The sequence below is a fragment of the Fusarium phalaenopsidis genome (assembly GCF_050370095.1).
Source record: "Fusarium phalaenopsidis strain FUZ10S chromosome Unknown contig_32296, whole genome shotgun sequence".
Lineage (NCBI taxonomy): Eukaryota > Fungi > Ascomycota > Sordariomycetes > Hypocreales > Nectriaceae > Fusarium > Fusarium phalaenopsidis.
Window position 1 is genome coordinate 1711766 of NW_028145408.1, and position 22475 is coordinate 1734240.

General features: G+C 52.7%; 7 protein-coding genes across 7 annotated transcripts; 4 read left to right on the top strand and 3 right to left on the bottom strand.

The window, feature by feature from the left end:
- Positions 1-2808: 2808 nt before the first annotated feature.
- LRP88_06106 (WD40-repeat-containing domain protein) lies at positions 2809-4286 on the top strand (the record flags this gene model as incomplete). Its single annotated transcript, XM_083242646.1, has 2 exons — positions 2809-2902; positions 2953-4286. The coding sequence occupies 2 exons, from the start codon at positions 2809-2811 to the stop codon at positions 4284-4286; spliced, it is 1428 nt and encodes a 475-aa protein (XP_083101582.1).
- Positions 4287-4650: 364 nt separating this feature from the next.
- On the bottom strand, positions 4651-6346 carry LRP88_06107 (ribonuclease H-like domain-containing protein; the record flags this gene model as incomplete). Its single annotated transcript, XM_083242647.1, has 2 exons — positions 4651-5285; positions 5341-6346. 2 exons carry the CDS (start codon positions 6344-6346, stop codon positions 4651-4653), a joined length of 1641 nt encoding a protein of 546 aa, XP_083101583.1.
- A 572-nt stretch (positions 6347-6918) lies between these two features.
- On the top strand, positions 6919-7442 carry LRP88_06108 (U6 snRNA-associated Sm-like protein LSm5; the record flags this gene model as incomplete). Its single annotated transcript, XM_083242648.1, has 6 exons — positions 6919-6943; positions 7006-7062; positions 7115-7153; positions 7208-7235; positions 7290-7353; positions 7404-7442. 6 exons carry the CDS (start codon positions 6919-6921, stop codon positions 7440-7442), a joined length of 252 nt encoding a protein of 83 aa, XP_083101584.1.
- Positions 7443-7744: 302 nt separating this feature from the next.
- LRP88_06109 (DNA-directed RNA polymerase II core subunit RPB11) lies at positions 7745-8309 on the bottom strand (the record flags this gene model as incomplete). Its single annotated transcript, XM_083242649.1, has 4 exons — positions 7745-7941; positions 7991-8101; positions 8155-8213; positions 8266-8309. 4 exons carry the CDS (start codon positions 8307-8309, stop codon positions 7745-7747), a joined length of 411 nt encoding a protein of 136 aa, XP_083101585.1.
- Positions 8310-11152: 2843 nt separating this feature from the next.
- LRP88_06110 (peptidase family M41-domain-containing protein) lies at positions 11153-13891 on the top strand (the record flags this gene model as incomplete). Its single annotated transcript, XM_083242650.1, has 2 exons — positions 11153-13049; positions 13110-13891. The coding sequence occupies 2 exons, from the start codon at positions 11153-11155 to the stop codon at positions 13889-13891; spliced, it is 2679 nt and encodes an 892-aa protein (XP_083101586.1).
- A 2191-nt stretch (positions 13892-16082) lies between these two features.
- On the top strand, positions 16083-18267 carry LRP88_06111 (HCO3 transporter family-domain-containing protein; the record flags this gene model as incomplete). Its single annotated transcript, XM_083242651.1, has 5 exons — positions 16083-16309; positions 16398-16568; positions 16671-16736; positions 16789-17276; positions 17330-18267. The coding sequence occupies 5 exons, from the start codon at positions 16083-16085 to the stop codon at positions 18265-18267; spliced, it is 1890 nt and encodes a 629-aa protein (XP_083101587.1).
- A 283-nt stretch (positions 18268-18550) lies between these two features.
- Positions 18551-22116, bottom strand: LRP88_06112 (timeless protein-domain-containing protein; the record flags this gene model as incomplete). Its single annotated transcript, XM_083242652.1, has 3 exons — positions 18551-19563; positions 19612-21988; positions 22042-22116. 3 exons carry the CDS (start codon positions 22114-22116, stop codon positions 18551-18553), a joined length of 3465 nt encoding a protein of 1154 aa, XP_083101588.1.
- Between the last annotated feature and the right edge of the window lie 359 nt (positions 22117-22475).

Below are 22475 nucleotides of genomic sequence, written 5' to 3' on the forward strand. Positions count from 1 at the left end.
GACGGACAGGACCCGAAGTACAGTAGTGTACAGCGCGTCGGGTATTTGAGGTGACGGCGGGCTTGTTTTTGCCCGTGTTTTTCTTGCAAACAACAACACAGCTGGACAGGGCAAGGGAGGGAGGAGATGAAAGGAGGAGAAGCAGGGCGAGAGGGGGAAGAGAGGAAGCTTGGGTTAGAATGGATGGTTGAGAGAGATGAGCTGGATGATGTATGTACTCGAGAGGTACCTCGCGGCCGCTGTAGCACCCGTCAACAGCGCTGGGACTCGGTGGTGATGCCGCCACGGTACACTCGAGTGTAGTGGGCCGGCACGTTAGCGACCTGAGCTTGGGTGGGGACCTGGACCTTGGCCCCGGAGCAACCAGCAACGGCGCCTAAACAAGCCAAGGTACAATTGGATTCCATCATCGCCACAGCCGTTCGAGGTTCTGAAGGCCCGGCCCACGCCCCAAAACGAGTCCAAGCTCCCATCCTCTTTTTGGCGAGGGGCATTGTTAGATCCTCAACCAAAAAAGCCTTCACAGAGATGACCTGATATTATTACTCGCCATTTGCTATACTTTGCTCTATCGAACGGATCTATCTTCTTTCTCACGGCCCTTCTCATTCTGCCAAACTCAATCAAGATTAACCGCGCAGAAAAGGGGCCTCTGAATACGCCACAAGCCCATCCCACTCTCGCCCACGCCGACTTCGACTCTCACTCACTCAGTACAAAGCCGAGGCCGGCCCATGCTCAAATGTTTCATCGCCATTCCCCATATCTGAATCCTACACCGTAATAAGCTCGAGACTCTTCTTCTTGTTGAGGAGCCTGATGAATTCTCCTCTCTTTCCCCTGAGAGCCCGCCTGACCTGCCCTTCCCACTCATTACAGTTTGCGCCTCGACGTTATTCTCAACGGTATTCTGCCCGCACTTTGAAAGACGCCGATGCTATGACAGAAACAGAAAAGACCAGTTACAAAGTTCTGTTAAGAGCGAGTACCCCTCAAAAACCTCCATCTTTGTTTGGTTACACGCAGGTCGACTCGCAGTAGTACACATCTTTGGGGTGCCGGGATGAGGTCATGGAATGCGGGGGAATGCCAGTGATCGACGAACCATTTGCTTCCTTTTTCTCCCCCGGCCCTCAGCTCCGACTCCATCGTCTTGCAGCCTGATGCTCATCTCGACTGAGGACTCGGGAGGAACTTGATGCTCAGTCCAATCATGGCATCTCGTATTCATAGTCAACCTTGGAAGCCTGTCTCTCCAGTCCACTCCCACCAATGGCATCAAATCCTTCAGCTGTGCCCCCATCCGCGTTCGGTCTTATTAGTGAGCATCCCGGGCTTTAAAGCACTTCAACCCAAATAACACCAACTCGGGCCGTACTCTTTAGCCAGAAATGCAATGCCGGTAGCGCTATTCAGCCATAGTTCCCGCAATCTACGCGCCTCCGGCCTCAATTCTGCCGAGACCCCGAAATCGGCGAAGCTGGGGATGACGGTCTGACACATCCCCCTCTCACTTCGCAAATGCCGAACGAGCTCAACTTCATGTTACATGGTCTCACCTTAGATAACTCATCTCCACCCCGACATGACCTCCCCCGACTCTGGAATCGCCAAGAATGGGCTCGACTAGACTGCCCCGCCAACTCGCTCCCCCAAAGTCCAGTTGAGACATCTGGGGCGCAAGCCCTATTCTCCAAAGCTCCGGGCCATGACAACCAACCAGGAGATCGACAGTTCTGCCTAGCAACGGCTTCTTCAGAGCTTCTCTGGACCAAATAATCATGAATCAGGTACCAACGTCATGACGGCCGTGGCTTACACCGAAGCGCGTGTGGTGTTGGGAGGCGGTTACACAGAAGTTGAGACATCGATACCCCATCGTCTCCCTGGATTTGACGTCTAAAATTCGAGAATCCAGGCCCAAATATCATTAGGAATGGACCCTTTCCCTCCGATCAAGCAGATAATGTCTTCAACATCTCCATGGAGGTCCATAACGGATGAAGCCGAGAGAACTGGCTCCCTGGCCTCTGTCAAGCTGAGAAAAAAAAATCTCCGATGACCCAAAAAATAAGTCTGGTCTCATAGAATTCGATGTCTAGCTGGAAAGGGGCTCATATGGGCAATTTCCTATCACTCGACTAACCCAGGTCTTGACGAGAATCTTGAATTCTAGGTCACATATGGAGCACACGACGGTTTGCTTCATGACTAACATCGCATTGGCAGCAAGGCGAATTTCCAATTGTACATGAGGAGAATCTGAGTGAAGACCAGGATGATGCGAAATAGATCGCCTAAGGTTGTGAAGGAGCTGTGGTCCCTTGAGACTGGATAAAAGACGAAACGGAACTCCATATTGCTCGCATTAGACGGTCAACAATTGCCAGTAAAAAGAGTTAATGGAATCAATGAATAATTAGAATACACTAACTAACAAAAAGAACTGTCACCTTCTTGTATTACTGATCGCAACTGATACAATAGCACAGTTGAAGTTCTCTATGGGTTGATAAGAATCGTCAGCCTTGTGCATTCCCAGCCCATGATTGGACATATCAGCGCCACGCTATCCCCGCAGTGGGGCAGCCCTCGTGCAAGGCTGCGAAAATTTCCAAAATTTTCCAGATCTCTTTGCGACCTCTGCCAATCGTCTTGCTCGAGACATACTTTTTTCCTGTCCAACGCTTGAGATACCCGAAGCTCAGTCAGCTTCACCACCTGCAGGACACTCTCGTTCTGCGCGCCTCTGTTCTTTTTCTTTTAGATTCACATAGAACTCTTTGCGGCAAGAGACAATCGCGCAAGATGGGAGACGTTGCACAGGTGAAGGTCGTCTTCACCACCACTGAGCAGGACATTGTGCTCCCAGAGTCCAAGCAGCAACTGCTCGTGCCCGCAGGCAAGTCATGATCTTGAACTTTTCTAATTATGATCCCAATGCTAACAGAGGCTCAGACATCAAGCGATATGGCCTCTCTCGTATCCTCAACTCCGAGTCAATGCTCGACACCTCCTCCCCCATCCCCCTCGACTTCCTCGCCAACGGCACCTTTCTCCGCACCTCGATCCAGGAGTACCTCGCGAGCAATGGCCTCTCCTCCGAATCCACTCTGACCCTGCAGTACGTTCGAAGTCTGCTGCCCCCCGTGTATGAGGCGAGCTTCGAACACGACGACTGGGTCGGCGGCGTGGATCTTCTGTCAATCACCTCGCGGGCGGGCACCTTGGCCGGCGGCGCAGACGTCCCGGAGCGAGTCGCGAGTGCATCCTACGATGGTCTGGTCAGAGTTTGGAACCCCTCTGGAGACGCAATCGCTGTGTCCCAAGCAGGCAGGGCTGGCGGCCACACCCAGCGTGTCAACGCCGTGAAGTGGATTTCGCAGAAGCAGCTCGTCTCGGCTGGTTTGGATCGCAAGGTTATTGTCTGGGACTACAGCGAATCCGACGATGGCTTCTCTGGATCTCTCAAGTCCAGCATGGAGCTTTGGGGCCACGAAAAGGATATCAACAGCCTCGACGTCAACGGCGCCACCAAGCGCATCCTCACAGCCTCGTCCGACGGCAAGGTCGGTCTCTGGTCGTCCTCAAAACGGACAGCGCCCCAGGCTGATCCAGAGAGCCTTCCCTCTGCGCACAGCACCAAGCGCGCCAAGCTCGCGGGTGCCGCCAACACCGCTCAGCGTGGTCCTCTTGCCATGATCCCCGTCCACGATGAGCCCGTCACCGCGGCCATCTTCCACCCCAACGACTCGACTGTCGCTTACTCGGCCTCGAAAGATCACACCGTCCGAACTATCGACTTGACAACTCAGCGCGAGGTCAGCCGACTTACCACGATGCACCCACTTCTTTGCGCGACGGCCCTTCCCGGTTCGTCGCTGATTGCCGCTGGCTCATCGGCCCGACACATCACACTCCTCGACCCTCGTGAGTCCGCCACAACCACCTCGGCCATGACGCTACGCGGCCACGTCAACATGGTTGTCTCGCTCGCGCCATCACCCGAGAACGACTACTCGCTTGTCTCCGGCTCCTATGACAGCACGTGCCGCGTGTGGGATCTGCGAAGTGTGCGCATGGGCACCTCGGAGGAGGGCGGCGGTAGCGTCAGCGAGCCTGTCTACACCATCGGTAGAGAGTGGCTCAAGGGCAAGAAGCTTCCCCCAGCTGGCGACGGAGCTAAGGTGTTGAGCGTGGCTTGGGATAAGACTTGGGGTATCGTGAGCGGTGGTGAAGACAAGAAGGTCCAGATCAATCGGGGCAGAGATTTGTTGTCTTCATAGGATTTAAAAGAAAAAGGACGGAGTTGAGCAAATATATTCTATAATGACCAAGCATCAAGGGTATTATTCATCGTTTCAACATTCCACTTTCGTTGCCAATCACCATTTCTATCAAAGATCAAACAATCCAAAACAACACACTTGATTAAGATGCTGAATACCCGTTCTGCAGAACAATGCTCCAATGACAACCAGGTAGACAGATGTAGAAATTCTCTGTCTGGCAGAACGATACTTGTTCGATGTAGGCTGAGGAGTAGTATCCGGGGTATGGAAAGACGACAAGCCTTCCTGTAAGCAAGTAGTGAAACTGAACGGCCCTAGGTGAGAATTCACTTGCAAGCTTATGCCAGCTCCCCGTTCATTATGTTTCCTTCTGAGTCTCATCAATCAAAGCCTGGTACCTGGGCCGTCTTCGCATTGCGTCTGGCGCTAGCAGGGCCAGCACCTCGGTCCTCAGCCTTGACTTTGAAAACGGCATATGATCTACAACAATGGCGTCCATGATGTAGGACACAACAGTGTTGGTCTGCAGCGGCGGGGTGCGGAGAAGCTTTGCTATAGACTCGGGCGGGAGGTCTTCGTTGTCATGCCAGAGGAAATAGGTGCGCAGAGCCGAGGTCGTTACCTTGAAGATCTTGTCCCTAGCAGCGCGATGCTCCTGAACTTTCTTCTCAGCAGCGACGATACGCGAGTCCTTTGGCTGAGGTTGAGGTTGCTTGGCAGGAATTGGCGCAGGGGGCGGCGGAACTTCAACAACGGGCTCTTCCAACTCGCCTTCTACTTCGACATTGGTCAAATCGGCTTCCACTGCAGCGCTGGTCTCAGAATCCTGATCCAATATCTCATCGCTTTCATCAACATCGTCAGCCGTCAAGAATTTAATCGGGAGGCCCTTCTCGGCAAATTCTGGTCGTGGGGGGCACGGGTCGAGCTTTTGGCGTTCTTGGTCCAAAACATAGAATAGATTCAGACCAGCATACGCGTCCGAGGCCGAATCTTGAGAGATTGGTTAGAACAAATGGGTTTATCAGCTTTTTTGTGTTCAACTCACATGTGACCTGCTTCGCTGATAGGAGTGCCATCCAGTTGCTCGACCGCACCGAGTCTCCCTTGTACAGCGGAAGACCCAAAAATTCTTCTGCCTGAATGGCAAGGGAGATCAGGGCCTTGTTGATACGGTCGTACTGGCCCAGCTTGGAATACTTGACGAGCTTGTACATGTGGGACAGCTCAAAGATGCCCTTGGTCTCGACACCAAGATGCGTCTTGAGCCTCGTACAATCTCCCTTGATCGCAACTCCCACCTTGGTCACGCTCTCATCCTCCATAATCTTTTTGAAAGTAGGGGCGACATAGTCGTCGCTTCGGAAAAGAGCAACGTGGAAGAGACCGATGCGACTGGGGCTCGCAAGCTGGATGAGGGAGACGTTGGCCCGTGGCCCATGCGGTTTCCTTGCCCATGACATCCATTCCAGGTCAAAACCAAGTACTTTCTCGTTTTCAAAGTATGTCTTGCAGACATGTTCCATGGTGTGTTTGCTGGTGCAATAATGGACCTTGACTTTCTGCAGCTCGCCGTCAGGCATGGGGCGCTGGTACATGGTATAAGACCAGAAGGACTCGTCGGTTCCTTGTTTGCTGTTCTGGGCCGCCTCATGTTTCTCAGGATCGATGTTGTAGTCCAGGCAGGTGATAGGAGGAGGAATCTTCTTTATGACCTCAGCCTCAGCCTTAGCCTCAGCCTCGACTTCGAGTTTTGTGTCAATGGGATTGCCCTCCGCGTCAGAGATCACTTGAAACCCCTCAGCTGCAGAGGCAGTAGATGCCAGCAGGTCTTGCTGGTCGAACCATTCGGCCGCATTCCTCTCAAATTCCTCATCATCGCTAAACTCCTCGGAGTCGAGCTGAAGCTTTCGAGTTGTGTCATCCTTTGGGCCTGGTGTATGTACGAAGCGAGAGATGTCCAGGGAGGGATAGCGGGGCTGCCGGTCTGTTTTGGGCGAAAATCGGATCCCAGTTGATGGATCCCATAATCGATTCCTGGGTGGTGAGGACATGACGAAGTGGGATCTTGTATATAGTGTGAGACTCAGTTATTCATGTGTAGAGGAGAGAACCACCCTACCTGGTGTAAAGCAATCGGCGCGTTCTTCTGTAGGGTCTGAGTACATTGCCAGCAATGCCTACCCGCCTGGAACAAGATATCATCGAGGCCTGTGATTTACGAATCGGAGCCAAAATCGGAGCGCCATTGTGGCAAATGCCCATGACCCTGATGCGCGCTATGTGGGATCTCGTAGGCAGCCGCGTCGTGGATGCCCTCGTTAAGTGCTCACTGTGAGCGCTGAATGGGTGATGGGCCGCGATAGCTGAGTGGTCTGCTGAGTCAGCATCGCGAGTTCACGTGGGGACGTGGGACACCCGCCTGCGACCCTTGCACCGCCATGATCCATCCCACTTTGTGACGACTTTGATGCCCTGAACCCAGCCAAGAGAGCCAAACAAGCCCGGAATCATTGTTATTAACGTCTCTGAGAAGCGACGGACCAATAGGCTTCTGCATTCTTTGGCAGTTGATAACTAAAAGCCCCCCCAAACCACAAAAAGCTTAACCGCACAACTCATCATCATGGCATCCCAACTGCTGCCCCTCGGTGAGTAGTCCAGCAAGGCCGCTACCGGCTCACTCATTGCAATATCACTGACATCCATTTAGAGCTCATCGACAAGTGTGTTGGTTCAAGGATATGGGTCATCATGAAGGGCGACAAGGGTAAGACAACACACTCCCTATTCGACAGCTAGCACTAACGACACTCAAACAGAATTCAGCGGAACTCTTCTTGGCTTTGACGACTACGTGAGTAAGTAGCATGGGCTCTTCCTGGATGATTATCATGTGCTAATAAAAACGACAGACATGGTTTTGGAGGATGTGACTGAATTGTATGAACTATTCCTCTGATCTTTGCAGACTCCATGCAAACGCTAACCTATCAGTGACTACTCCGGTAACCACACGAAGCTGCCCAAGATTTTGCTTAACGGTAACAACATTTGCATGGTATGTCAGATCATTCCTTCGCAGATACTTTGCTGACCCTTATTCTTTAGTTGATTCCTGGAGGCGAGGGACCAGAGGGCGCGGCTTGAGGGCAATGAGAAAGGGAATGCTAGTCAAAGAAAATGCGCACATGCCGAGGCTCGACATATCCAAAAGCCCACATGTGGGAGATTCTCTGAAATTGCGCCGAGATTACTGGGTATGGACGTTCTAGAGGGCATGTCACGAGAAAGGAGTTGTGCGATTCGCAAGGATAACCTCTTGATATTGACTTCATTAGAGACTCATGTCTCGGGTTAAAAAGCAGTAATCTTCAGCCCCCAACGCCAAACGTCCATGATCCCTGTCCGTTTTGGATGGTCTTGCATTATGACCGTGATGATTGCAAAACTCAGTGACCGTTCTGCATGTTGCCCTGCTCGCCAGTGTTGGTGATGCGACGGAGCTCCCACTCGCGAGTGAACTCCTGATGGAGCATCTCGAGCTGGTTGATCAGCTTCTCGCAGACAGAAGTGAAGACATCACGGGGAGTGATGGTGCCGTCAGTCTGGACACGAATGAAGAGCTCAGGGACGTTAGGGTGGGCAACTAGATTAGGGTCAGAAAGGTGTTGACTTGGCATAGCGATGTGACTTACTCTTGTAACCAGCCATATAGACGTTGGGGTGCATCTTAAGATGCTCGGAGAGAAGGTTACCGAGAGTGTGGTCTTCCTTCTTCAGGACGAAGTCAGAGGTGTTGGACATGCCTAGGAGATGGGTAAGCAGCTGACGAGTATTCGACTGTCACCGGGGGTCTTACCAGAGAACACCTTCTCCTCAATCTTCTTCTCCCCATCATCGAGGATGAAGAGTTCGAAACTGCAAGTGCGTTAGCCAGTGTCCGACTCAAGTACCGCCGCTGTAACGTAACGGGTTGTCCTGAAGGTTGAAGTGCTTGGGGTTGCCGCCAGCCATGATGAAGAAGTATTGCGGGAAGGGGATTTGATGTTTGTGATGAGTGTGGTGTTGCGAGCGAGGGGAAATGTGTGAGTCTGCTAGAAAAAGTTCGCATAGGAAGATGGCGTTTTGTAGGTAATGTTCACCACTGCGAGGCAGCTGGCAAAACAACGTTGACGGGAGAACCATTTATGATTGGTCAAACAACGGCGCACTCGCGGCCTTGAGGATGATCACAGTGTTGGTAGAAGTTCCGAGTCTATAGTTGTAGACCCGGCGTTTGTAAGGAAGTGCTCAACTTGGTAAGTTGAACGTGGCTCGTCAAATGCGCTTCTGTTTGGCCATCTCAAGACCGACAAAATGTGATGAGAGTAGTTTTTGGAGCCGATACGAGCACATGCGATCCCAACAGGAATTCAAGCAAATTAAGTCATTCGCCTGATTATTCGTGATACAGCCAGATGAAGAAGACGCATGGCGAAGCATCCATCGGGGGATCCGCCATGGGGGGTAGTCTGGGGGTCCAACTCGAGCGTCTGGGGAGGCCTTGGAGCTTGGAATAGAAGTAACCCGAGAAATACACAGCAAACAGATAAGAAAGACATGAGCTTACCGATCGGGAGCGTTCATCTTGGTGGTTTGGGTCCGGTGTTAGAGCGTAGCGTTTGGCGGTAACGTGTTGATGAGTGCAAGGCGTTGGAGAAGATGCGTTTGAAAGGAAGAAGAGGACAGCAAACGGTGGGATTAAATGTCGATCCAAGACAGAAGCAAAGAATTTACCAAAATGTGATGTTATTGTTGGCCAACAAAAGAAGTTGGTTGTCAACAATAGCAGGTTGAATGAATGAAAGGCGGCGATCTCTGAATGGCTCAACATGGAAGGTTCTCAGCGCGGCAAAAGGTTAATCATCGGCTGAATACAAAAAAAAAAAACGGCCCCCTTGCTGCCTGTTCTGAATCTGAAGGCCATTCATTGACAACTCTTTTGACATTGCATTGAATGAGCAACTGGTTTTTTTTTCCTATTTCAAAATGCAACGCTCTTTGCATCTCTAATCATCCCATTCTGGTCATTTCTCTCACAATGAGACATCTTGTCAATGCCAAGAATTCAGCCGTCTTTACTCCGGCATGCTAAACGCCTCTCGCCGCACCTCGCAAGCCTTCTCCCGGCCTGCCGAGACCTAGAATCCGCCCGAAATGAGTTGCGATGGATAAAGAGTCATGTCGACGAGACGTGGGTGCATCGAAAAGCATGGCGCTTGGAGCATCTATGCCGCAAGAGGGGCCGCGGTGTTCCTCTGCAATACGTCCTTGGCTCACAGCCTTTTGGCTCTCTGGACATCAAATGTGCACCCGGTGTCTTGATACCCAGGCCTGAAACCGAATCATACACATTTCACCTAGCAGATCTCATCAAGTCGGGCGGATTACTTGGTAAAGAGTGGAAGAAGAGCGGGCAGGGTCTTAATTTGATCGATTTCTGCTCGGGAACTGGTTGCATCCCGCTCGGCTTGTTCTCGTCTCTTCATCGCTCAGTTGCACATTTGCGTGTAACAGGCGTGGATATTTCACCGGTAGCCTTGAAGCTTGCAAATGAGAACATTGCTCGCAATATTAAGCTTGGTAACCTACCCCAGCCGAATGAGAAGCAAAACCTCGAAATCGCGCGGGGAGACGTCTTTAGCGATAGTGATATGCAACAGCTTGCAGACACTCCCTGGGATGTTCTTGTCTCCAACCCGCCATACATCTCAAAGGATGTCTGGAATCACGGCCGCGGACAGCTTGGATTATCGGTTCGCAAACATGAGCCACGCCTTGCTTTGGTTCCTGATAGCAACCTCCCTTGCCCGGCGGAGTGCGATCCAGCCGATGTCTTCTACTCTCGGCTTTTGGATGTTGCGGCCATCTTAAAGCCGAAGGTGATGCTTTTGGAAATTGGCGATGACAACCAGGCCCGTCGCGTCCTGCAGCTTTACTTTGCCCATTCGGCCGCCAAGAATTCCCGAGCCAAAATTTGGCGAGACTGGCCGGATTTAGAGAGTTCGGAGGAACTGAGCCCTTGTGTGGATGTCAAAATATCAGAGGGAGATACTCGGCGGGTTCCAGTGAAAGGAGATGGTCTTATTCGATCCATCCTAATCAAGAGTTTAGATGGAGAACAATAGACTATCCAAATTGGACTTGCAAGTACTCTCCGACTCGACTCATGGGAAATCCCGCATTGCTCATGATTCCACACCATTGCCGTGCAAAGGCGTTTCCGGCATGAGTCGTGAAGTCATGACAATTGATCCTGAGCAGATTGCCACATCAAAGTGAGCAGGTTACTCAGCAACAAATTTGCTCGAGATCCGGAGAACTCCAGATGGGACCATGGCACGAGACGAGTTGATAGTCCAGAGCAGTTGTAATTGAAGCAAAAAAGTCACGATATAAATATCAACAGCTCATATATCCGGCAAATAGATTACAAAATCGGCCGATCTCATGAGCAATCTGTAATTCGCAGGCATCGACTCGCTGACGCTAGGTACTGTATTGCCCCCCGGAGCCGGCACTTGGCGGATCCCCGACGACTTCCGAGAACACGTGACGACCTCCAATTTTCGGACTAGCAACTCGGATGGACTCATCGCCAGAAGATTCCACTTCAGTGGTGTCATCAACATATTCCAATCCATTGGCGTCGGAACCCCGAGTTCTTAATATATACGACCCTACCCAAGTCCACCAGTTCAACGACAGCCCCCCTCGGCCTGAGCCGTGCTGCCTCATGAGATAGCACGGCGTTTTGCAACCACCTCTAATCCACAACTCCGGTTGTTCCGCACTTGCGCCAGCTCGCATTGCCCGCCATGTCGAGATTTCTGCGACAATCGAGCCAGCTCGCGCGGGTGACGAGGCTCACATCCCAGCCTGCACTGCGGGCATGCGCGCGGCCCTCAATCATCACCAGGTCGATCCCCGCAAAGACATCTGCCGCTTTCGCGATCCGAGCGAGGGCCTACTCCTCGCAACCCCCACCATCCGGAAAAGACCCCCGATCGAACCCCGACAAAGACACAGAGCATGGAAGCAAGCCATTAAATCAACATAAAGCCAAGGATGGGTCGGAAGGAGGCAAGGCTGAGGCACCCAAGCCGTCGCCTCTGCCGGAAGGCTGGATTCATCTAAGCAAGGACGAGATCGCCCACCTCGAACAATTCACCGGCAGACTCCCTGAGGCCCAGCGGCCTGTAGCAAAGGATATCCTTGAAAAACTTCAGATCGTTGGTGCGCCAGCTGAGACCCGAGACCTCCTCGAGAAGCTGCGTGTCAACGGCAATCTCTCAATCTTGGACAAGGGAAGGCTTATGCGTTGCGTCTACATGGTTACGGAGCGGATAGTCGAGCTTGAGGACAACGAGAACCAGGATGGCCCCTTTTCGTCGTTCCGCATGGACAACGAGTCCAAGACGAACGACGGCAAGGCTGGCGCCAAGGAGGATGGATCCGGTAACAAGAAGCAAGATGCGGGCAAGGCCGGAGGAAAGCCGCCCAAGAACGAGCGAAGCGGCTGGCTTGAGGCTGTCCAGACTGGTATTGCCATCGGTGTCACTGTCTGGATTGCGGAGCTTCTTGCCAACCCCTTCTCGGAGAAGGAGATCACCTGGCAGGAGATGCGAAAGGCTTTCCTCGACAAGGGTCTGGTTCAGAAACTTGTGGTCATTAACGGCTCCCAAGTCCGGGTCGAGCTTCACCCAACCGCCACCGGCGCTACTGGCGAGAATGGCCAGCCCGCAAGAAAGACTTACGTTTTCTCCATCGGATCTGTCGAGTCCTTCGAGAGGAAGTTGGAGGAGGCTCAAGACCAGCTCGGTATCCCACCCTCTGAGAGAATACCTGTCAGCTACGAGGCTGGCGGCGGCACTTTCGGCAACCTTCTCCTCGCTTTTGGCCCTACTCTACTGTTCATCGGTCTCATTCTCTGGACTCAGCGGTCAATGGGTGGACGTGGTGGTGCTGCCGGTGGCATGTTCAACTTTGGCAAGAGCAAGGCGAAGAAGTTTAACGCCGAGAGCGCTGTCAAGGTCAAGTTCTCAGACGTCGCCGGCCTCGAGGAAGCCAAGACTGAGATTATGGAGTTTGTGAGCTTCTTGAAGCAGCCCGAGAAGTTCGAGAAGCTCGGTGCCAAGATTCCCCGAGGAGCAATCCTGGCTGGTCCCCCTGGTACGGGTAAGACACTGCTCGCCAAGGCCACGGCTGGCGAGTCTGGAGTCCCCTTCTTCAGTGTGAGCGGTTCTGAATTCGTCGAGATGTTTGTGGGTGTTGGTCCTTCTCGTGTGCGAGACCTGTTCGCAGAAGGCCGTAAGAACGCTCCCTGCATCATCTTCATTGATGAGATCGACGCTATTGGTCGGGCACGACAGGAGAGTGGCCGAGGATTTGGTGGCAACGACGAGCGGGAGGCGACTCTGAACCAGATCCTTACTGAGATGGACGGTTTCAACACGCGAGAGCAGGTTGTCGTCCTGGCCGGTACTAACCGAGCGGATATGCTCGACAAGGCCTTGATGCGACCTGGACGATTCGATCGACACATCTTCATTGACCGACCCACAATGAAGGGCCGCCAGGATATCTTCAAGGTTTACCTGAAGAAGATCGTGACCAAGGTGGACCAGGAGTACCTGGTTGGTCGTCTTGCGACGCTCACCCCTGGCTTCTCTGGAGCTGACATTGCCAACGTCGTTAACGAGGCTGCTCTGATTGGTAAGTTTAGTTCCCTGGATATGCGCATACCCTTGAAAGGATTTCTCTAACATGTAATAGCTGCCAGAGGCAATGCCGACGATGTCAAGATGGACCACTTCGAGCGAGCTATCGAGCGAGTGATTGGCGGTCTGGAGCGCAAGTCGCTGGTCCTGAAGCCAGAGGAGAAGAAGACTGTGGCTTACCACGAGGCCGGCCACGCTATCTGCGGATGGTTCTTGGAGCACGCAGACCCTCTCCTCAAGGTCTCCATCATCCCCCGTGGCCAGGGCGCTCTGGGTTACGCACAGTATCTGCCTCAGGATGCTTACCTGATGAACACCAACCAGCTCATGGACCGGATGGCCATGACGATGGGTGGCCGCGTGTCAGAGGAGCTCCACTTCCCTACCGTGACAACGGGTGCTAGCGACGATTTCAAGAAGGTGTCTCAGATGGCACGGAACATGGTGACCCAATGGGGCATGTCGGAGAAGGTGGGCCCTGTGCACTTCGAGAACGACCCGAACCGCATGCAGAAGCCATTTGCCGAGGCGACAGCTCAGCAGATCGACCAGGAGGTGTCACGGATCGTGGAGCAGGCCTACCAGCGCTGCCGCGATCTCCTGACGGAAAAGAAGAAGGAGGTTGGCCTGATCGCGGAGGAGCTCCTCAAGAAGGAGGTGCTGGTGCGAGACGACATGGTGCGAATCCTCGGCCGAAGACCGTTTGGCGACAACGAAGACTTTGAGAAGTACTTTGGAGGCGGCAAGGAGCAGAGCATGCCTCCGCCATTCCCCGAGGAGACGGATACACCCAAGGAGCCTCCTACGCCTTCGCCGGCGTTCAAGAAGGTCGAGTAAGCGGGCTGCCAGGATGATAAACGACGTCAAACAAGACCAACAGGGGCAGCCGATGTGCCAGAACCCGCAGACATGGGGTGCGCCAAGGCGCATGGCTCGCGCCGCGGGTCTGGTCTGGAGGGCTGTGAAGAAGGAGGGATGATGGGGAACTTGAGGCAGAGCGAGGATTGGCCGACTCGGCCGAAGCTGAAGATGACTGGTCGGACAAGAGCGCCCAGGGCTCAAGCTTCAGGGGATCGGAGCCGGGGGCTTCGGAGGCGGCTCTGGAGAGTAATCAGCTCGTGGACGGGGATGAGGACGAAGATGGGGAATGGGCTCAGCGCGGCCACAGCAGGCGCAACAAAGAGGCACTCAACTCTACCTTGATCAGTCCCTTGGATGTTACAATGTATTTTTTTGGGCAAACCCCATGTTGGGAGGTCCAGGAGGAAAAAAGGAACAACATGAATCATGTACCATTGTATTTCTAGGTGATAGAACTGTACAATTATTATGTGAAGCGGGACGGTCTGTGATATGAATGTTTCTTGTATATCCGTAGTGTTTCGTGTTATAGTTGCCCGAGAATGGATCCATGTTGGTGATGTTGGCCAGGGTGGATATGAGGAACAGACTATTGGATCCTTTTTCCGAACAATGCAATGGGCGATTCGGCGACGGGTTTTCAAGGTTGACCGACGTTGGATTGAGGACATGTCAATTCTAGAAGCGGCCCATCTGATTGGGCAGAAAAGTTCCCCCCGTCCCCCAAACCAAGGAGGCTCTGTCGTGTAATGGACGTCAAAGTCTCGCGTGTTACGGGGAAACGGGGAACCCAAGTAATAAGCGAAGAAGCGCTCTGGGGCCGAATTACAGACGAAGCTCCTCTTTTTTATTTTCTATCGAAAACAAGCTGGGGTAAAAAGGTTCCGTGCATGGGCGGTGACAAGGAGTGAGGTGAGCGAGCGTGTGAAGTTTTGAGTTTTACGTATCTAGTGCAGAGTCCTGTTAGAGTTGTGGTTACGAGGGCCTAGAGAGACCCGAGTTTGGCGGATGTGACGTAAAGAGGTGGTGTTTTGTGGGGGTACATGATTTGGCTGTGGATGGATGGATGGATGGATGGATGGGATATCGATTTTCTTTTCTTTTCTTTTGCCGTTGCTGCATCGCGCAGAGTGGATAAAGGGTTCTTGGCAGCCCGTGATGGACAAGATGTGATTTATGCACGCGCGTGTACAGTACCCGTACAGTCAACCGGAGCAATTGGTCAGTCGCCGTGGTTCAGATTGACCGTTGAGAGAATATCTCGGAATATTCCATACTTCCCTATCAAGACTTGGTCAAAAATTGCTGCATGTATTGCTCAAAAGGGAATAACTACCCTCGTCGGGGAACTTGGCTGGGGGAGGGGAAGGACGCCTTTTGTCCGGAAATAACCATGCACATCATCTCGCCGAATGCCTGTCCAGCCAGCCCGCCCCGTCCTGTCCTCTGCTGCACCCGCTGTTGGTCGCGTGCGATTGGCTGCTAAAGTATCGCTATGGCATCACAGGCCTATCGCTGCCCGTTCTTCATTGCTCTCTTGTGAGAATGGAAGCGACTTTGCCGCCTCACCTTGCCGGGTGCGAGATGGATGTCGCCGGGTGTGGGTTTTCTATAGACGTCTTTTTTTTTTTTTTTTTTTACCTTTGATCGTTCCTTCTCTCTCCTCCTCGGTTGTCTCCTCTCTTTTCTCCCCTCCTCACCGTCACCTCACATCCATCCTCGTTAATCTCTTGGCCTCATCCTCCTTATCCCGTCCTATCGAATCGAATGTTTCCCCCCTCTAAAGTATCCCTAGGCAGGAGGACCAGGGTCTTGCTGGATCGTCACAAGGACAAAGGGGACTTTCCTGGTGTGGAGCTCGATACTGGGCATCATCCACTCCCGAAGAGACCCTTGCAGCAGCGGTGACATTCTTGCTTGCCCGACTTTTTCGTCCTTGTCCTTGTGTATTATATATACATCGTCTTTTTGCATTTCTTGTCGCTCTTTTTCTCCGCCATTTTTTGAGATCCCTGAAATCGGCGTTGGCCGTTCGTTATGCATCGGGGCTGTTTCGAATGTCACCACAAGTGCGCCACTCCCAGACCGACAACAACAACTACATACACTACGCTTCCCCGATCTATGCCGGAATACTTGAACCTTTCAACATCATAAACGAATCGTCATGGCTTCCTCTTCGGCAGGTCACGAGATGAAATCTTTTCCTTCTAATGACCATGCTCCTTCTAGAGCCATATCCTCACCGGCTGGACAAGAAGCCTGGTGGAAGATTCATCTCTTCCGCGGCATGACCAACGACATCCGCCGACGGCTGCCCTACTACGTGAGCGACTGGATCGATGCCTGGGACTATCGAGTCGTCCCGGCCACCGTGTACATGTATTTTGCAAAGTGAGTCTCCTAGTTTGTAATATCTTTTCTTGTCAAGATCAACCGTCCATGACGTTAGGATGAACATGCGACTGATTCGCCCACGTAGCATCTTGCCCGCCCTCGCCTTCTCGCTCGACATGTTCCAAAAGACGGGTTCCAACTATGGCGTCAATGAAGTTTTGCTGGCTTCTGTACTGGGAGCTGTGGTGTTTTCGTTGTTTGCGGCGCAACCCCTGGTCATCGTCGGCGTCACGGGTAAGTTATCATCCCGTCTCGAGTTATTGATACTAACCATCCCCAGGCCCAATTACCGTCTTTAATTAGTGAGAATCTCATGGTATTCGCATTTTCAGGCCAACATGGCTAACTTTACTACTAGCACCGTCTACGATATCATGAAGCCCGCTGGTGTCAATTACATCGGCTTCATGTGCTGGATCGGCATGTAAGTCCAGCCTCCTCGGCACAACTCGGCACTCTGTATACTGACGTTTTAGATGGTCACTCATTCTACACTGGATTCTTGCCATCACCAATTCGTGCAATTGGCTCCGTTGGGTCACTCGCTTCCCTTGCGACATCTTTGGCTTTTACGTTGCCTTCATCTACCTCCAGAAGGGTATTCAGGTCCTCGAGCGTCTGGGCAACGGCCCCGAGTTTTATCTCTCCATCGTTTCCGCCCTCTTGGTCTTCATGGTCGCCTATGCCTGCGGTGAACTCGGCTCCAGCAGCCTCTTTCGCCATCCCCTGCGTGTCTTTCTCAAAGACTATGGCACGCCCCTGACCCTCATCTTCTTCACCGGCTTCGTCCACATAGGTCGCATGGCCGAGGTTAAGCTTGATGTTCTCCCAACTGGTATCGCCTTTGTGCCAACGTCTGGCCGGAGTTGGCTTGTCAACTTTTGGGATATGAGTGCTGGGGATATTTTCCTGGCTCTCCCTTTTGCTATTCTCTTGACCATTCTCTTCTGGTTTGACCACAATGGTATGTCTTGGGAAACTCAGGATTCTATCTACGTATTCTTGCTAACAATTCAGTCTCTTCACTCATTGCTCAGGGCAGCGAGTTTCCTCTCCGAAAACCCGCCGGTTTCCACTGGGACCTTTTCCTCCTCGGCCTCACGACTGGTATCGCTGGTATCCTGGGTCTGCCCTTCCCCAACGGCCTCATCCCTCAGGCCCCTTTCCACACCGAATCCCTCTGCGTCACAAAGGCTGTGAAGGACGAAGACGAAGAAGGCAATCCACGAGATGGCAGTTACTCATTCGAAGCAACCCACGTCGTCGAGCAGCGTTTTTCCAACCTTGCTCAGGGCCTCCTCACCCTCGGTACCATGACTGGCCCCCTGCTCGTTGTCCTTCACCTCATCCCACATGGCGTTCTTGCTGGTCTCTTCTTTGTTATGGGCATCCAGGCTCTCGAGGGCAACGGAATCACTGCTAAGCTCGTCTTTCTTGCCCGTGACCGGGCCCTTACACCCTCGGCAAGCCCGCTTCTCAGAGTGCGTCGCCGAGCCGCCATCTGGGGTTTCGTTCTCGTTGAGCTTGTTGGATTCGGCGCCACTTTTGCTATTACTCAGACCGTTGCTGCTGTGGGATTCCCTGTCTTCATTCTCGCTCTCATCCCCATCCGTGCTTGGCTTCTCCCATATGTCTTCTCTCCTGAAGAGCTCGCACTTCTTGATGAACCGACCGCCTCGGAATTTACCATGGAAGGTATTGGCGGAGCCTGGGGAGGCGGCGGTGGCAAAGAGGAAGACCCCAGTAACGAGACGTCGGCCATGTCAAGTTGTAAGGCGTCACAAACTGGCCCTTTGCGTCGCTCGGAGCATCACGACAGTGTCTTTGCTCACCCTGGAGCCCCACGGAAGAGCCAGGAGGACCTCGCTGAGCTGGGACAAATACAGTCAGCACAGAGTACGGCCACGAGAAGAAGAAGCATTGACAGGCGGCCACCAAGACATTCAGATGTATAGGCAGATAATGATAGACGGTTTATATAGACGAAGGAGCATTGCTACGGGAGATATAGGAGGATATACCACTGACAGTTAGACTCAAAGGGTTGGATAAGATGGGACGAAAGGAGGATTTAAATGCATGATGATGATCACGACGATATTTTCAAGACATTTTCATACTATCTCTTACATTTGGTATCGTTCATTAATTCTAGACTTGTACAACCTTCGACCCTGGATCATCTCGTACATGTACGTGCTTACCATGAGCGACCTGAACGCCGTTGTTCCCTCCTCCCTACTCATCATCATCGCTATCCATGAGAAAGCCTCCTCGAGCTCTCGGTCTTCGCGCAACCACTGGTGCCACATCTTCGTCTTCATCAGCCTTGTCGGCCTCCTTGTCAGCCCCCTTGCCAGCTTCCTTGTCCATTCCGCCCATCTCTTCATCCTCATCCTCGTCTTCGTCCTCGTTCTCGTCCTCGCTCTCACTCTCAGTGCTGACACGCCTCCTCTTGCGGGCTTCTCCATCGCTATCATCTTGCGAAGTCTCCCCTTCCTCGTCCTCCTCTATGGTACCGTCCATGGCCTTGCGGATAAAGTCATCCTTGTCTGAACCCTCGTCGTCAGAGCTCACAACAGCTGCCTTGGTTGCCCGGGCACGCTTGCGAAGCGTCGTACCACCAGCTGACTTGCCCACCATGGCGTCCTCGCCCTGAGTAGTCGCTCTAGCATGCGCAGCCTGCGCCGCAATTTCACGCTCTCGAGCAAAGAAGGCCTCGTCCTCTTCCAGTGTAAATTCGTCATCGCTGTCTCTTACAAATTCGGTGGACTTGATGTTCATGTGCTTTTCGTGATCGGTCTTTTTCTTCTTTCGTCTCCGCTCTTCCTTCTCCTCCTCAGTAAGCGGGCGCCGCTTCTTGCGTGCCTTCTTGGGCTTGTCTTTGTCATTCTCATCAATGACCTTTCGCACTGTAGGTCCGCCCTTGGGGAATAGTGGCACACCATCCAAATCGCCGTCGTCATCATCATCAAAAGCTGCCTTCTTTGGCGGAGGAGGCTTGCGCTTAAGTTGGTGCTCTGCAAGGACGCCCTCCTCGAATGTTGGAGGGCTGAACTCGGCTTGGTTAATGAAGTGGATGGCATCCTTGAGGCCATCGGCCGACAAGTCTCCAGGTATGATCCACGCAGACTCTGGTGTCTCCTCCGAATCTGGGCTGAGAAGTCGGAGACCGCTGAGGTTCATAAGTAGACGGAAGTAAGAGTTCTTGAACATGGCTGTCCGGAGGGCATTGTCATCCGGACGAACATCTGGGCTTTGTTAGTAACTACAAGTCGTTGGAACGAGAGAAAACTTACAAAACATTGGAGCCGTCTTTGGCTCAGGCACTGTTGGCTGCTCTTCGTCATCTTCTGTTGGCTCAGGTGGAGGCATCGCCTCCTGAGCGTCGGCCCACGCCCGTCGCTCAGTCTCGGCTTCACCAAGAACCTTCTTGAGCCAAGCGATATGTTCTCCCTGATTCTTGTCCAGCATAGCTCCCACCACGATGGCAATTTGTCGATCCAGTTCCTCTGTGTCGTCCTTGAAGACAAGCTCTGCTCCAGGTCTCGCCTTGCTGGCTGTGGTCACTGTCTGTCGCTCATAACCATACTCGAGGAAGAATGCGGTGCCTGATAGCTTGCTGAAGAGCATTTCTACAATGAGCTCCGGCCGTTGTTCGATCTTCTTGAAACACTTGCGCAAGATCTGCTTGACCAGCTCTTCCCATTCCTTGAACATGCTGAACGACTTGTCCAAGGCAGCAGGCCCCTTGATCATGTTGTAGAAGAGATGGATGATGTCTACACGGAAGAGCATGACACTCGCTTCTTGCTTGAAAGCCACCCGGTAAAAGTACCGATGTATTCTTTTCAGCTGTTCATCGTTCATGTCGCGATAGAATTTGGTAAAGGCCACAAATGTATCGACCACACCCTGGGGAGTAAAGCGTGATGCAAACCGATGGAAGTCGAACTTGCGTTCCTTTGTCGTGCGCTCTGCGGTCTGGGCGTCATTGTCTGAATCGTCGTTTTCTTCGTTGTCGTTGTCGATCCCTGCTGCATCTTGCGCTGCCTTCTTCTTCCGGCGAGTGCGCTTGCGAGAGCGGACTTGCATATCGATGTTCTGCTTCGAGTATCCTTCTAGAATACGCAAAAAGTGGTGGACGAGTTCTGTGGCGGCGTCGAGGTAGTTGAAGCCCTGGTCTTTGTAGTTTCGGATAATGTTTGCGATGGCGTCGTGAGTAGACTCTTCATAGAAGAGACGGCTGAGCACGTTCTCTGCGATCTCCTCGTTGTCTTCATTTCCAGAGTCTGACATCTCTTGAACTGTCAGGAGAATCTGAGTGAAGCAGCGCATGACAGCAGTGAGCTCATGCCAGTCCTTCATGTCGAGAGACTCATGAAGAGCCCTGTTGAGGGTGATGAACATCTCTTGGTTGAGAACGCCAGCAACAAGGTTGAAGCTGCTGACATCCTCATCGGTCTTCTTGCCAGCCTGCTTCCTCGCCTTACGTCTCATGCGCTCCGCTTCGAGGAACCATGCAACCAGGTAGAAGAACTGACGACGATGATACTGCATGAGATACGGCGCCTCTCGATCAATCGTCTTGCGGATATGTTGAAATAGGGGGTTAAAGCCAGAGTCGAGAAATTCCTCCACAAACGATCTCAGTTGGTCATAAGCTCGCGAGTTGAGCTTGGCTGGGAGTCCGAGGTCCTTCTCATCCTTGTCCGCTTTTCGTGCTCGGCGAGGTGGTCGAAAGGTCTTTGTGTTGTCCAACTTCTGATTCCGCATTGACGCATCAGCGAGCGCATCTTGCCCCGAGAGTGACGACATCTTGCCATCCTCTCTCTTGACCCAGATCATGGTGCCGAACCGATTATGCCGTGTCGGTCCTTTTCGATTGTACGCCTTCAGCATCGACGACTCCTTATTCATCATGGCAGCGAGTTCCCCGGCCTTGGCCTTGCTCAGCTGCTGCTCATTCATAAACAACTTCTCAATGTCGACTTGCTTGACCAGATGGTATATAATCTCCATAACCGACGTATCCTCAGTCCTAAAGTCATCTCCCATATTGGAAGCGAGCGTCAGGAGAACAAGAAAGATGTCTTGGTAGGAAAATGTGTCGATGGTAGCTGATCTCGATATCTGGGACTCGTCGCCATCATATTTGACGTCAGGGGGCGGCTCGATCATGGCAATATTCCGTAGGAAGAAGAGAACCAGCTTGATTATTCCTTGGTCGCGCTGTGTCCGATCGCCGATTGGTATCGCCATCGAGGGAAGGGCCACTCGAACCGCCGAGTGAAGAACCCTTGCTCCGTCAAAGTTGATAATGGCCCTCTTGTATGCCACCTGCGCCAGCTCTAGAACAGGCATGTGACGGTGGTGGTTCACCGTCATGCGCTCCCTGTCGCGTTCCATCGGCCAGGTGAGGGGGACCATAAGCTCAAAGCAAGCCAGCGCCATTCTTGACTTGAACTTGCTGTCCATGGCGTTCTCGGGCCATGTCGCTAGGATGGGGAGCAAGTCGCCCTCGATCAGGTTCGCCTCGTGGATGCATCGCGCAACGTCCATGCGGTTCGTCTTTTCATCGTAGAATCGTATCCATCGCTTGAGATCCCGAAGGACCTCGAGGGCGTCGTCACCCAACTGATACCGGCCATCGTCGTCGGCGCTGATACCTCCCAGCTGGGGATGTTGGTTAGCACCTTTGAAGACCGTCGAGTTTCAGGGGAACTCACAGCAGATACGAGACTGTTGACATGGGCTCGCACTTCCGGGTGCACAATATCAATGGTGCCGTCCGCCAACTCCATGATTGCAACGTATCCATAGACTGCCAACTGTTGCAGCTAGAAACATCACATGTCGTGGGGCTGCTGGCTAGGCAACATTTCAAAAGTCCAGTCCCACCAAAGACAGGACGACGCGTCTGAACGCGTCTTCTCGGCTCCGGCGTGCTTAATTGATGCGCGTTGATAAGATAAGATAAGATTGTCTAGAAGCGGCAAGAGCGGCACGTCGTCGGCACCTGACAAAAGAGCCGTCGGCTCCGGTACACACGGTACAGAGTGGGCAAAAAGTCCGGGGCATGCCGAGGTTACCCGCTTTATGATGGCATGGGCCGCCGTATCGTTCGTCCCCCACGGGGAGAGCTTATAACACGCCGAGACAG